This window comes from Lissotriton vulgaris, chromosome 8 (genome assembly GCF_964263255.1).
Source record: "Lissotriton vulgaris chromosome 8, aLisVul1.2, whole genome shotgun sequence".
NCBI lineage: Eukaryota > Metazoa > Chordata > Amphibia > Caudata > Salamandridae > Lissotriton > Lissotriton vulgaris.
Window position 1 is genome coordinate 729,896,876 of NC_141696.1, and position 12,524 is coordinate 729,909,399.

At 44.4% G+C, this 12,524-nt stretch overlaps 1 protein-coding gene across 1 annotated transcript in view; it reads right to left on the reverse strand.

The window, feature by feature from the left end:
* The window catches only part of CFAP47 (cilia and flagella associated protein 47), a 2,734,468-nt gene that overhangs the window by 841,586 nt on the left and 1,880,358 nt on the right, over nucleotides 1–12,524 (reverse strand). Inside the window, exon 57 of the mRNA XM_086934611.1 lies at nucleotides 8,097–8,192. Within this exon, the coding sequence (XP_086790737.1) occupies nucleotides 8,097–8,192 (96 nt within the window). The remainder of the gene's footprint in view (nucleotides 1–8,096; nucleotides 8,193–12,524) is intronic.

Sequence of the window (12,524 nt, forward strand, 5' to 3'; positions counted from 1 at the left end):
CTTAGCTCTCCACCCGGCCAGGTGCCTTCAGAGGTGAGCGACCGTTCACTCCGGGACAGCGGTATATTCAGGGCGCCTACCCGCAATCCAACGCAGCTTGCTGTGCGACATCCCACTGCTGCCCCTTCCTCTCAGTCTGCTTGGAGTCATCTGTGCCTGACTTGGGGGCTAGAGCAGAGCCCTGTGAAAGATGTGACCACATCCTGTGACGAGTTGGCGGGAAGGTAAGGGGCAGGCCTGGTGAGGCCTAATGGGTCTCTTGACTGCCCAATCGCTCCTCTGCACACCCCTTCCTGCGCGGGCCGTTCTTGCTGAGTGCCTCCCCACATGCATAAGAGCCCCGGCAGCTGGTGTTCTGTGAGCAAGGGGAATGTCTGGCAAAACCGGCTGAACTTGGGCCTGCCTGGATAAATGCTTGAATGCTAAAGGAGAGTGCTGGGCTGTTCTGAAGACTCTAATTCCCTCTCCAGGGTCGACTGCCCCATGTGGGAACCCTCTTTCTCCAGTGTGCAACATATCATTGTGACTGTTAGAAGTCCTACGGATCCCTGGGGATCTCGCCTTAATGCCTGCACTATGCCCTCAGCCCTGACCTACGACTGCAGACATTTCTAGCCCGGCCCATCCCTTAGGAACAGGCTACCGCACAAGAAGTCCCCGCATCCTGAGCCCAGAAGCAGATGACCTGGACAGTGCAACACACAGTGAGGTTCCCTTCTAGGCTTGAAGTGCTGATCCCAGCTCACCATTAACAGCACCCACTCCTGCCTTGTGAGCTTCTGGTGAGGGCCCGAGTTCTGTCAACCAATCTGATAAAAGCAAATGCTTTTTAGGCCTCAGTGTTCCAACCTCTGGTTGGGATAGGGACCCGTTCCTCGCACTACCATGACCTCCTAACTCAACACAGAAAATGACTCCACCTTTAAGGACCTGTTTACTAAGACCTGGGTGAAATAGATAGACCTGAATAGAGAAGCATCTCCACCCGCCTCTCACCGATGAGACAGTGAAAGGGGCACACCCTGACGAAGATGATCCAGTAACAAGGGCATTCATGGAGTAACTCTTTGGTATTCTCAGGGAGGATTTTGCAGCCCTCAAGTAGGACATAGCAATGGAAGTGAAAGACCTCAGACAGGATCTAGGTGACTTGGGTCAGTGAGTGGATTCTTTGGAGCAAACCTATGACTCTCATGAAGAAGAATGGATGGTCATGGCTAGGAACTCCTTGAGCTATGAGACAAGCTTCACAACCACCTAGAAGATTTGGAACATAGATCTCAGAACTCCAATATCCACATAAAAGGAGTTCAGTTGCAGGCAATACCGGGGAAATTGGTGGACTATGTTACTCGTCTATTTTGTCACGTGGCCCAGAACTTAGAGACCAAGAAATTGTCCTCAATCGCACATATAGAGCGGAAGGCCCAGCCCGTTCCCTACAACAAGCCCAAGAAATTCTCACATGCTTACACTATTACAGACAAAAGGAGGCCATCATTTCTGTGGTGCGTGACAAGACTATTAGTGACATCGAGGGCATCAAAAAATGGCTTTATCAAAACCCCTCCCCAATGGCATTGTGACATGCTAGAGCCCTTCAGACACTGACAAACCACCTATGCAAGAAATGAATTGGGTAAAAGTGGGGGTACCCCTTCGGACTCCAATTTTATGGAACAAAACACAGAGTGTTCGAACTCTAGACGAAGCCCGGTCACTGCTAGATATTACAGCACTCCCGGGGGACCATCCTGCCCAATCACCTTCGCAAGGCCAAGTCTCAACTATTGATCTGCGCCATTCTGCCTGCCCGAGGAAGAAAAAGCTTGATAACCATCAGAAACTGAGAGTTGGAGAGAAAGAGCTGCATTACTGCGCCACAAAGATGCTGCTGATGCAAAAAGCGAACAATGATTACCTAATAGACCAGAGACTGCTCCACTACTGACCAGCCAGTAAAAGTCAGCCCTCCTCTCTGGGAGATCCTGATTTCCTCTTGTTTGTAATCTCCGGGCCTAGCGAGTGGCTCCTTCCCCTATTGCTGATGTTTCCTGGCAGTGGGGGCACTCTTGACACATCGAGATGGAAAATGAAGTGATTTTTTGCTGAAGACAGAAACCCTCAAATTTTGGTTCTTTGTGTTCCCAGGTGGGAAACTCACTTGTTGACATGTTCTTTGTTCTCCCCCACCCTTACCCCCTCTGAAGATCTATTGCTGCATATTCTTATCTCAGACACCACTTACCAGTAATGCCTGCCGAGGTTATATATGTATCTCCAGGTCTGCTTGGCTTTCGCTGGACTCCACATACCCACAATCCGATGGTTAACTTACTCAGACTCAATGTTAGGGGTCTTAACACCACAGGGGAAGTGGCTAAGAGGTCCTTTTGGTCAAGTGAAGAAAGCGGGAATGGAAATCCTTCTAGCAACTCACTTTCCTGTGAGGGTGACACAAATGCATACTGAGATGCTTGCACGGTGCATCCCCCTGAAAGGGCATAGGCTCCCACTGGCAAATCTGCATGCCCCTAACGACCACCAGGAAGCTTTCCTTAAAGACGCAATAGGTTGTGCTCTCACTACCCCAGATCAGATATCATTATTGGGGATGACTTCAATATAGTAGTTGATTCACAGCTAGGTAGGTCTATCCAACAATCGGGCAGACTAGCGCTTTTACACCTCCTTGTAGACAGTGACTGGCAGACGCGGGTTGATGGACGTATGGAGGCAAACACACCCAACCGCTAAGGATTACACTTTCTTTTCTGCCACACACCAGATGTACACCCGCGTTGATTCCTTTTTCGCCTCCCCATGGATCACTCATGCCATTTCGGCAGTGGATATTGGGGTAGTTGCCCTCTCAGACCACTCCCCTGTCACCCTACAATATGCAGCTCCACACAGCCACCCCATACTTGGCGTCTTAGTGCTAAGCTTCTCACCTATGAGCAAATGCTTACTGAGATTACGGCCACTATCAACTCATTTTTAGCTACTAATGACACCAACCACAACTAGAGCACTACTGTGGGGAACATTGAAAGCCGCATTACAGGGTCAATTTATTGCGCTATAGCAGCACACCTCAATGAAGACAGGCGTGATCTGCGAGCTCAGCTAGAGACTAGGGTCACAGACCTAGAGGACTCACATAAGCGCACTGGTTTCTTTGCGACTCAGCGGCAGCTTACGGCAGTCCGCAAGCAGTTAAAGGCCCTAGACATGGACAAAGCAGAATAAGTCCTGTTACGTATAAAGCAAAAATATTATGTAGGAAGAAACAAAGCAGGGAGCTTATTTGCACATAGCCTCCGCTCCCGAACCGTGTAACATAGGGTGGATGAACTGATGGGCAATGATGGCACCTCGAAACACCAATAGGAGTCGATTATCCAGGAGTTTGAATGTTTTTATACCAATCTCTACTCGGCTGAGCATCTTGATGCTGCTAGCTTTGACGTCTATCTGGGACCAGTTCCTCTAGCCTGCATGCCTCAGACAGATAGCAGCACTATAGAAAGAGGCATTACTCCCAATGAAGTCCTTATGGCTATACAACGTCTACAAACTGGTAAGGCCACTAGACATGATGGGTAAAGGAGAGACTTTATAAAGCTTATGGCACATTGCTATACTATACTTTCAGCACCACTGGTTCACTGACAGACACAATGCAACTTTCCACGATCACACTCATTCACAATCCCAGTAAAGACCCTAAACACTTTTCCTCCTACCACCCAATTTCATTATTATACGTGGATGTAAAGATCTTTACAGGCTTTTGTGCTAACAGACTGGCTCTCTACATGTAAGCCTAGTAGAGCTGAATCAGACCGGGTTTATACCCAAGAGGGGCTGTAGCAACAACACCAAACATGTCTATCACCTTTTAGACAAGATGCAGCACTGATGCACACCGGCCCTTCTCCTCTCTTTAGATGCGAACAAGGCATTTGATTGGGTATACTGCCCATATCTCCGCTCCATGTTGATGTGGTTTGGCCTTGGTCCATGGTTCTGTCGGTAGATCCAGTGTAGCTACACTTTCCCTAAGGCACTGGTGAGGGTTAACAGAATCTTGTCTCAGTACTTTCCTCATTATAGAGGCACTCTTCAGGTTTGCCCCTGTCCCTTTACTATTTGCCTTATATATAGAGCTCTTTGCTGAACGGATACTTAATAACACTCTCATTACAGGAGCAGCTATGGGGGCCAGGGAACACAAAACTGTACTCTACACTAATGATGTCTTACTCGTTTTATCAAACCCTTATGACTCTCTGTTGGTGGTGATGGGTGAACTAGCAGCCTTTGGAAGAGCTTCTGGTTTTAAAGCTAACCTCCAAAAATCCTCTATTTGGAAACTCACCATTCGGAAGGCTGACCAAGCCCGGCTCAAACTTAGATTCCTGTTCATCTAGGTCCGACAGGAGGAGGTGTACCTGGGTTTGCAGATATATCTCACACCCGGCTGAATTGTAGAACATAATTATGTGGTGCTACTGACGATGTCCACACCGATCTATCTAAATAGAAAAGTTACGGTCTCTCTTGGCTGGGTTGTATGGTAACCATCAAGAAGCCACTCTTGCTGAAAATTCTATATGTTATGCAGACTGTCAATCCAACTACCCCCCACGGATGCCAGACAGATTGCAGAGTCTTAATTGGGAATTCCTCAAGGATGGTAGGAAGGCGCAGATGGCAAAGACACAGATATACCTACCCCAATTGGCTTGAGGACTTCGGGTTCTCAACCTTTTGTGCTAATATCAAGCAACACAGCTGCATTATATGGTGGATTGGTCCCACTAGCACTGAACACTGGTGTTTTATTGATCAAGCAGTGGCAAGCATTCATAACATAGAAGGTCTTATGGCTGTTGAAACCACACCAGCCAGTTGGAGTCTATATATTACCAGTGTTCTGAGCTACCATTGGAGTATGGGAAAGGGTGCAACTCTAACAGGGATTATTCACCCCTATTTCACCTCAGAAACCGATAATAGGTAATCCAGACTCTTCCACGCTCCAAGTCTAAACATATATGTATTGCAGGAGGCTAACTGCAGACAGATAGGTGATCTATTTGACGCCAATGGCCTTATGGGCTTTAATCAATTCCAGTCAGTCTACGAACTCCCATCGGGGACACGTTGGCATTACATGGCTATTGGCCACTGGATGCCACAGCCTCTGCTTCATCCTCATGCTAGTAGACTACTAACCCCATTCAAGAAATGGCCCCTCCCCCACTCCTCCGATAAAAGTCTCCTTTCTGATATCCACGCCTTTCTCACCACACCGCAGACATCACCATAAATATCAGTGCAGCGACAATAGGAGGCGGAATGCAAATGCGCCTTTACTGATAAAGAATGGCACAATATTCTCCACAGTGCCCGAGCATCAGTCTGTTAGCTAAGAAATGTTCATTAAAATAGCACAACATTGGAACTTCACTCCGGCCAGGTTTGCCAAGTGAAAAACAGACGGGGACAATGCATGTTCGTGGCGCTATGGGTAGCCTCACTCATATCCTCTGACAATGGTCCAAGATAAGTTCCTTCTGGCACGAGGTGCTGGCTGCCGTGGATAAAATGTATGACACAGACATACCTAGGTTTCCCATCTACATTCTGCTGAAACTCCCGAATCCCTTGAAGTATCCCCTAAAATATCTGAAAGGGTGCGCCATTACTCTGGTGCTGGGAGCTGCTAAACAGCTCTTGCTTTCCCGTTGGGGCTCCGAAGCAATCCCAACACACTTAGACTGACTCCGCAAAATTATGGGAACTGCTAGGAGTGGAGAAATTAAAAGCAGTTGTGACGTACATGTTACCCTTGCTTGACAAGACATGGGGGCATTGCATCCAATTTCTATCGGATGAATTTCAAGAACTGGCCTGCCCTATTTATTTACAAGTCCACCTTGACTGTAAACCCACCTAACCTGGTAAATGAAGATCGATTTCAGTCTAGCTCATGTTCGCCCCGCTACTTCTATCATATGACTGGTATTTCGCCCTTCATTTAGGTTGTCAGTACACACAAACACACCCTTCCTCGTTTCCTATCCTGACTGTTCTTCCCTCTGTTTTTACCCACTTTACCTTCTCATGGTAAGAGTTTACTCAATGCTACCTCACCGGCCGTTGGATGCAGGTGGGTTGATTGTTGCACCTTGTTGCTTTCTATAATAATAAAAGAGATCTTAAACCTAACGGTGGTCCAAATTACACTAGTAGGGTCAAATATGTATATTTTAAACCAACAGGTAAATTTATGGTGAAAGGATTCAACTCAAAATATTTGAATCTGTTCACTGGCATTAAGCAGCCTATTATCCCTCTTCCTTTTTTATTAGCCAATATTGTGTGCTATTAGCCAATCTGAAGACAGTAAGCGCATATGCATAAGAAAGTGCTATTGAACACTTTAGCATATGCTGGTAATAAACTAATATATGCCGATGGCCCTTTTACATCTGTATCATTTATCTTTCAAATTATTAAAAGTTATGCCCAAGCTTCTGGTTATTTCATTCATGTAAACTAAATAATGTTTTACCTTAAATGTGTACCAGAGTACTATTGATATAAACTGTTAAAAGACGCCTCTAAAGATAAAAGAAACACATTATAAATGCCCTTCTCTATATTTAAGCTGGTGGGGGAAGATTGAAGTGATTCAAACGGTCACAACCCTACCAATTTCAGATCCCTGCTGCTTTTACATAATCGCAATACATTTTACAGCAATTTATATTCTGTATTCCCTAAATTTAAATACAATAATAGACCCATAGGAATTTGTTAGAACATGGTTAAATTATCAAACCTAATGGTGGTTTAGGCCTTACAGATTTTCATAAATATCGCTCTGCTTTTTTAATTAGACAAGAGTCTTTTGGTTGTGAAACCAAAAAGTTCTTGTTTCAAGCTCAACATGGACTTTAATTGGGGAAAGAAATGGGTTTAGCCTTTCCTGTTACAAGTTTTTTGTAACTATAATTAATACTGCTCCACTTCTAAAACTTTCTCAAGCAGCACCCTTACACTTTGCCCTCTCGTTTCACTTCAGTGTCAAACGTTCAAAATCTATATCTCTCTGGCCCAATCCTTCTTTGAAACTTCAAAAAATTGAATAAATACTTTTGAAAAACATGGAATGTTGGATTTCTTTTTTCATATATGCTATTTTTAAAGTAATGTATTTATATCCTTTTCAGAATTCCAAACTAATTACAAATTGAATCCTTCAGATGATTATATAGATGAAATCTTGAGTGATACTATTCTACAGTTACTTGCTGACACACTACTAGTGGCCAAACTGCCTCACGCTATGCGGTGTCGCTTTTTAAGTATATAAAGAACTTCTTAATTCTATTTTCAACAAAATATATTTTGTACCCTTCAGAATTCAGAACAGTTTTAATATTTTTTCCCAAACAATAGGACCCAGCTTTAATCTGGTCATGCCTGTGGGAGACCTATTTAAATCCTTGGTCTCATCTCATGTTTGTATGCAGGTGCCATTATTGGTTTTCTTACTCAATCACTTCTCTATACAATTCTGTTCTTGGCTATATCTATATCCAGATAGATCCCTTTGGTTTGCAGCTACTCTGTCCCCATGCACCTTCACTCACCATCCTCTCACTCTTTTCTCTCTTTTTACGGTTTCCTAATCGACTTCCTCTTCAGTCCATCACCATGGTCAGCTTGGCCCATCGCCCTTTCCCTTCTACCTCCTCAGGTGCACTCACTGGCATCCCAGCAGACTCTTCTCTTCCCCCCCTTTCACACCAGTTCTCCTACACAGCTTTACTGCCATTAACTGTTTGGGCATGTGATTGGACCATGGGTGATGCCACATATTGTGTCATTTTCCACTTCTTCTGATTTGCCAAGTCTTAAAGGTACGAAGCGGCAATCTGCCGTTCCTTAGCAATTAAACGCAGGGATGAAATAACTCCTTGCCACGATCTCTGAAAGAGTATACTGAGAGTGATGTTACGTTAAAAGCATCTTCCTCGACTGCCCTCCCCAGAGTAACTAAACAAACCAGGACGTACCTTGTGTCTGTTTGAGTGGCAGGCAGAAAACAGACTCTGTATTGATGGAGTGGCGTAGGATAGAGGCACTGAGACGGTGCATGGTCTGTTCCTGATCTGATAATGCAAAAAGAAAGAAAAAAAAAGATTCTCTTACACTTCAATGTCACATTCAAGGAAAGAAATTCAATGGAGGTTGAAATGTGATCAAAGGCCTGTCCTAATGAAAGAACTTCACGGATGAATGTTCTTCAGAGTATGCTTTGAAATAAGACGTGACAGCTCCTTCCATGCCGTGCTCTTCCTGGCTGTTTTTGCAGAAGGGCACGTGCATTCTGAATCACTTTGCTTAGTGTGCTCAAAATAATTAGAGATTGTAACATGAAGATTTTTCATTACAATTACCCATTAACCTGTAGAAATATCAAAGGGCACTGACATTAAAATGCATCCTTAAGTAGTAAAGAGGATGAACATTGTTTTCAGAAGTAAAAAAGCAAGTTTAAAGTGGAGGGGAACGGTAGGAAGGAAAGGAAGAAGGGAAAGGAAAAGAAGGGAGGAAAGAAAAAGTAAAAGGAATAGTATAATACGAAAGGAATCAGCTAGTTGTATGAATTCAAAGGTGCAAAAGAAAAGGAGAAGGAAGAAAGAAAGAAAGAAAGAAAGAAAGAAAGAAAGAAAGAAAGAAAGAAAGAAAGAAAGAAAGAAAGAAAGAAAGAAAGAAAGAAAGAAAGAAAGAAAGAAAGAAAGAAAACATTGAGATAAAAAAGGCACGATAGAAGAGAGGATATGGACGAAATTAAACGTAGCAAGAAAGATATGGGTTGAAAAGACAACAGAGTAAGAATAACAATTGATGGCATGATGGGGCAGAAGGAAGTTTAAAGATTAGTAGGAAGAGGTTATGATAACTAGTAATGTCCATCACATGCACACTAATTACAATTAATTTCTTAATATGAAACATAACAAGTGTGATAGCTTTCTCTAACGATTCAATTTACAAAACAAACGGCATCCCTTGGGAAATAAAGTGACATGGAAAAAATACATGGAAAAAAGTAAACATTACGTTAAATTATACACGTTTTTATTATTTGCATTCGACCAAAAATGTATTGTACTTAATTTATTGTAAAGATTCCGGGGTTGCATTTCTGCTGCATATTTTTAGTTCTGAAGTATTCAGTGGAAATCAAGTAACTTGATGGTCAAACAAAGCGTAGAGAACGGTGGATGGCTTGCCATCAACAATCAGTGGCAAAGCAAGGGGTACGTGGGTGCCTAATGCAACAACCGATCAAAAATGGCCTGTCTAACCTGTGGTTGAGGAGTAAAAGAGAGGAAGAACTGGGGTGCAATGGGCCGATTAGATCCTATGGGGCCCTGAGACTACTGCACCTGCAGCACCAGTGATATTTCTATGCCAGTCAACAATAGCAACGTTTTCATACTAGTATCCGAGGGTGCAACAAATATGAACAATGCCTTTTGTCTTGCTTAAGAGGCACACAAATAATGAATATGGCTCAAATTAACTTGAGGATTAAAAGGGTATCCAATGTTTCATGTTGTGCAACCAAATAGTCACTTCTGCCACTTGAACTTGGGACAAGTTGGCCTGGTATATGATGTCAACTAATTAAAGTGGGCACCTTGCACCAGTCCAAACGAGATAAGCTTTAGAAAGCTATCCTAGTTGTAACTGTGGAGAGCAGCCTTCAGACTTAATTTTGAAGGAATATAAAGCAGCTTGTTTTACCAGAATATCACCTACGGAATGATTAAATGAAGGAGAACCACACAATAGTTATTTAAAAATATGTATTTATTAATATAACACTCTCTACTATCCTCTACACGAGGATAGAACACAAGGCATACAATACAAGATCAATAGAACAGTTGTAAGTAGCACAATACACAGTGGGCTCCAGGGGGAGATAAAACCATATACTAAAATAGTGGTATAACAATCACAACTTGAGTCAAGACAAGGTCTGGAGCACGTAGTATCGCTGGGACCCCACGGAACCACCCAAGGTGAGTAGATAGGGACCCCACAGCGGACGGGTGCAGTGTGCTAACACGACTGCGTGCTCTGTACAATTCTATGGGGAAGTCAAGGTTGCAATTTTAAAGTTTAAGGACCTTTCTAGGAGGACTTCGAGCAAACCCTTTGGAACTTAAGAGGCTGGACAGCCACCCCACCCATGAATACCATAGTACAGAGTTACCTATCCCAGAGGAGTCGGGTGCATAGGTCTGGAATGGTGTTGGAAACCGCTGTCGTTCTCAATGGAGGGTTGTGAAGAAGTACTGCTGTTGTGAAGGTGAAAAGGGTCTGGTGGAATTCAAGCCTGGATTCTGGAAGGAAGCAACCTGAAAGCAGAGGGGACAGAGTCTGGGTCACTAAGAGTGACCAGGGGCTCAGTCGACAAATGCCCACCAATGTCGGCTGCTTTAGGTGCGAAGAAGGGATGCTTGACTCTGCAGCCAAGGGGACCAGGAGATGTCGATGACAAACAGGAGCCTGGTGCGAACTGTCCTACGAAGTATGTCGTGTGCTGAGGGGTCGGTGTCCGGCTGGAGCACCAACAAGCCTTGACAAAAGCAACCCACGCAGGAAGGTCAAGCAGGTTACAGTGGGGACCAGCAAGGTACAGGGGACTCAACAAGCAATAGGGAGTCAAGGCACACCTGGAGCAACCAGGAAAGCCCAGCAGAAATCAAGATGACCCTCAAGAGGACCCGCGGGCCGAATAACCAGGAGTCGCGAGGGAACCTCAAGCAAGATTGCAAAGTACCAGCCCACGGAGCACTCGGTATGAGGAGGCCAGAGTTCTTTGGTGCAAATACTGCTTAGGGTCAGGACTTTGCAACGTCCAATGCACAAGCTTTGGAATTACCAGCATATGCAACTGCAAAGGGACGCAGTGCACAGGTGTTCGGGTTATGCAATCCCCACAAGGGATACTGGCCTCAAACTTGATGAGAGGGCAGACCAACCTCAGGGATCTGAAAAAACCCACCTCCTGTGTCGCTGAAATCTTTATAGTCCGCTGGAGCTCTGGAGCAGCAGACCGGTCAGTTGTGTTGAGGTGCCTGCTAGGGAAGGGGAGTGACTCCTTCACTCCAAGGGAGATTCTACAGTTGTCCTTAGTGCACCACGGGTCCTGCACAGAGCCTGTATGGAGCAAGGGCACAAAAAAAGATTTGAACGGAAAAGGGGGGGCGAAGTTGAGCCCAGTCGAGGTCCAGCAAAGTCCACAGTGTCAAACGGTCGAAGGTCAGTTGTTTCTTCTTGTAGAATCTTGTCCACGTAAAATCTAAAGTCTTACAGTCAGGTCAACCCTTTTGTACCAACAGGAGAGGGTTGGACAGATTTGGGGGACCCTACTAGGGGAGGGGCATGGTTGAGGGGAGGTTACTCCCATGTCTTTTGTCCAGTTTCGTGCCAGAGCAGTAGCCAATGGCTCACAGAACTGGCTTGAACTGGGCTATGCACAGGTGCAGACTTTTAGGCACTCTCAGAGTGCACTCACCCAGCCCTAATACACTAAATATTGTTTGGGAGGTAGTCACACCTCCCTGTGACAGGATGCCTATTGTGTTGCCTTCCTCTGCTCGAGTTTGGCTCAGCAGCAGGAGGGCAGAAATGTGTCTCAGGTTGGCAGCATCCATTTTGTTCTGTCCGGTTCGAGAAGACTGGCACCGGATAGACCAGTGGCCCCACGAAGAAGGGTGGAATCATACCTCCTGTATAATTGCAAGGTATTTGATACTGATGTAACAGATTTCATCTGCAGTCAGGCATTGTTTTATTTTTTGTGCTTCAGACAGACTGCATTTAAATTGCCACACACATTTTGGTGCAAGTTAAAAACATGGTACATGAAAAACATGAAAGTGAGGCCTATTTAGTCTGAAATGCTTTTGCTGAATTAACATGTGTTTTTGCAATGTAGAGAAAAGTGGCCTTTTTAGCTTTGAAGATTAATAGAATATGTTTCTCTCTTCCCAGCTCATCCCTAAATCCACTATTTCTGTCTTAATAGACTTTGACTTGTTGCATATTTTGATAAATATTTTCAGTTAATAACATCTCTTTTTCTTTGTTGCATATTGCCATGTTGTCATAAATAATAGAAAAGCTTGGCTAGGTAAACATTTATACATGACATTAATATTATCTTTTTGTTTGTTTTATTTTGGGGCCTACCATTAAATGGCTGCCTGTTAAAACTGGTAAAGTCAGGTTTTTTAGAATGTGTCAGGGTTGTGAGAACTCATGCCATCATGACTGACCAATCAGTACAGGTTTTCCTGAAAGTTGAAACATTTTGTGTAGTCTGCCAAAATTTAGTGTATAAATACTACCTCTCCGGAGGAGGGGCTGGCTTTTTAGCTCAGCTGGCTTCTTGCTCATTTTGGCTTAGGCTTTGCTTC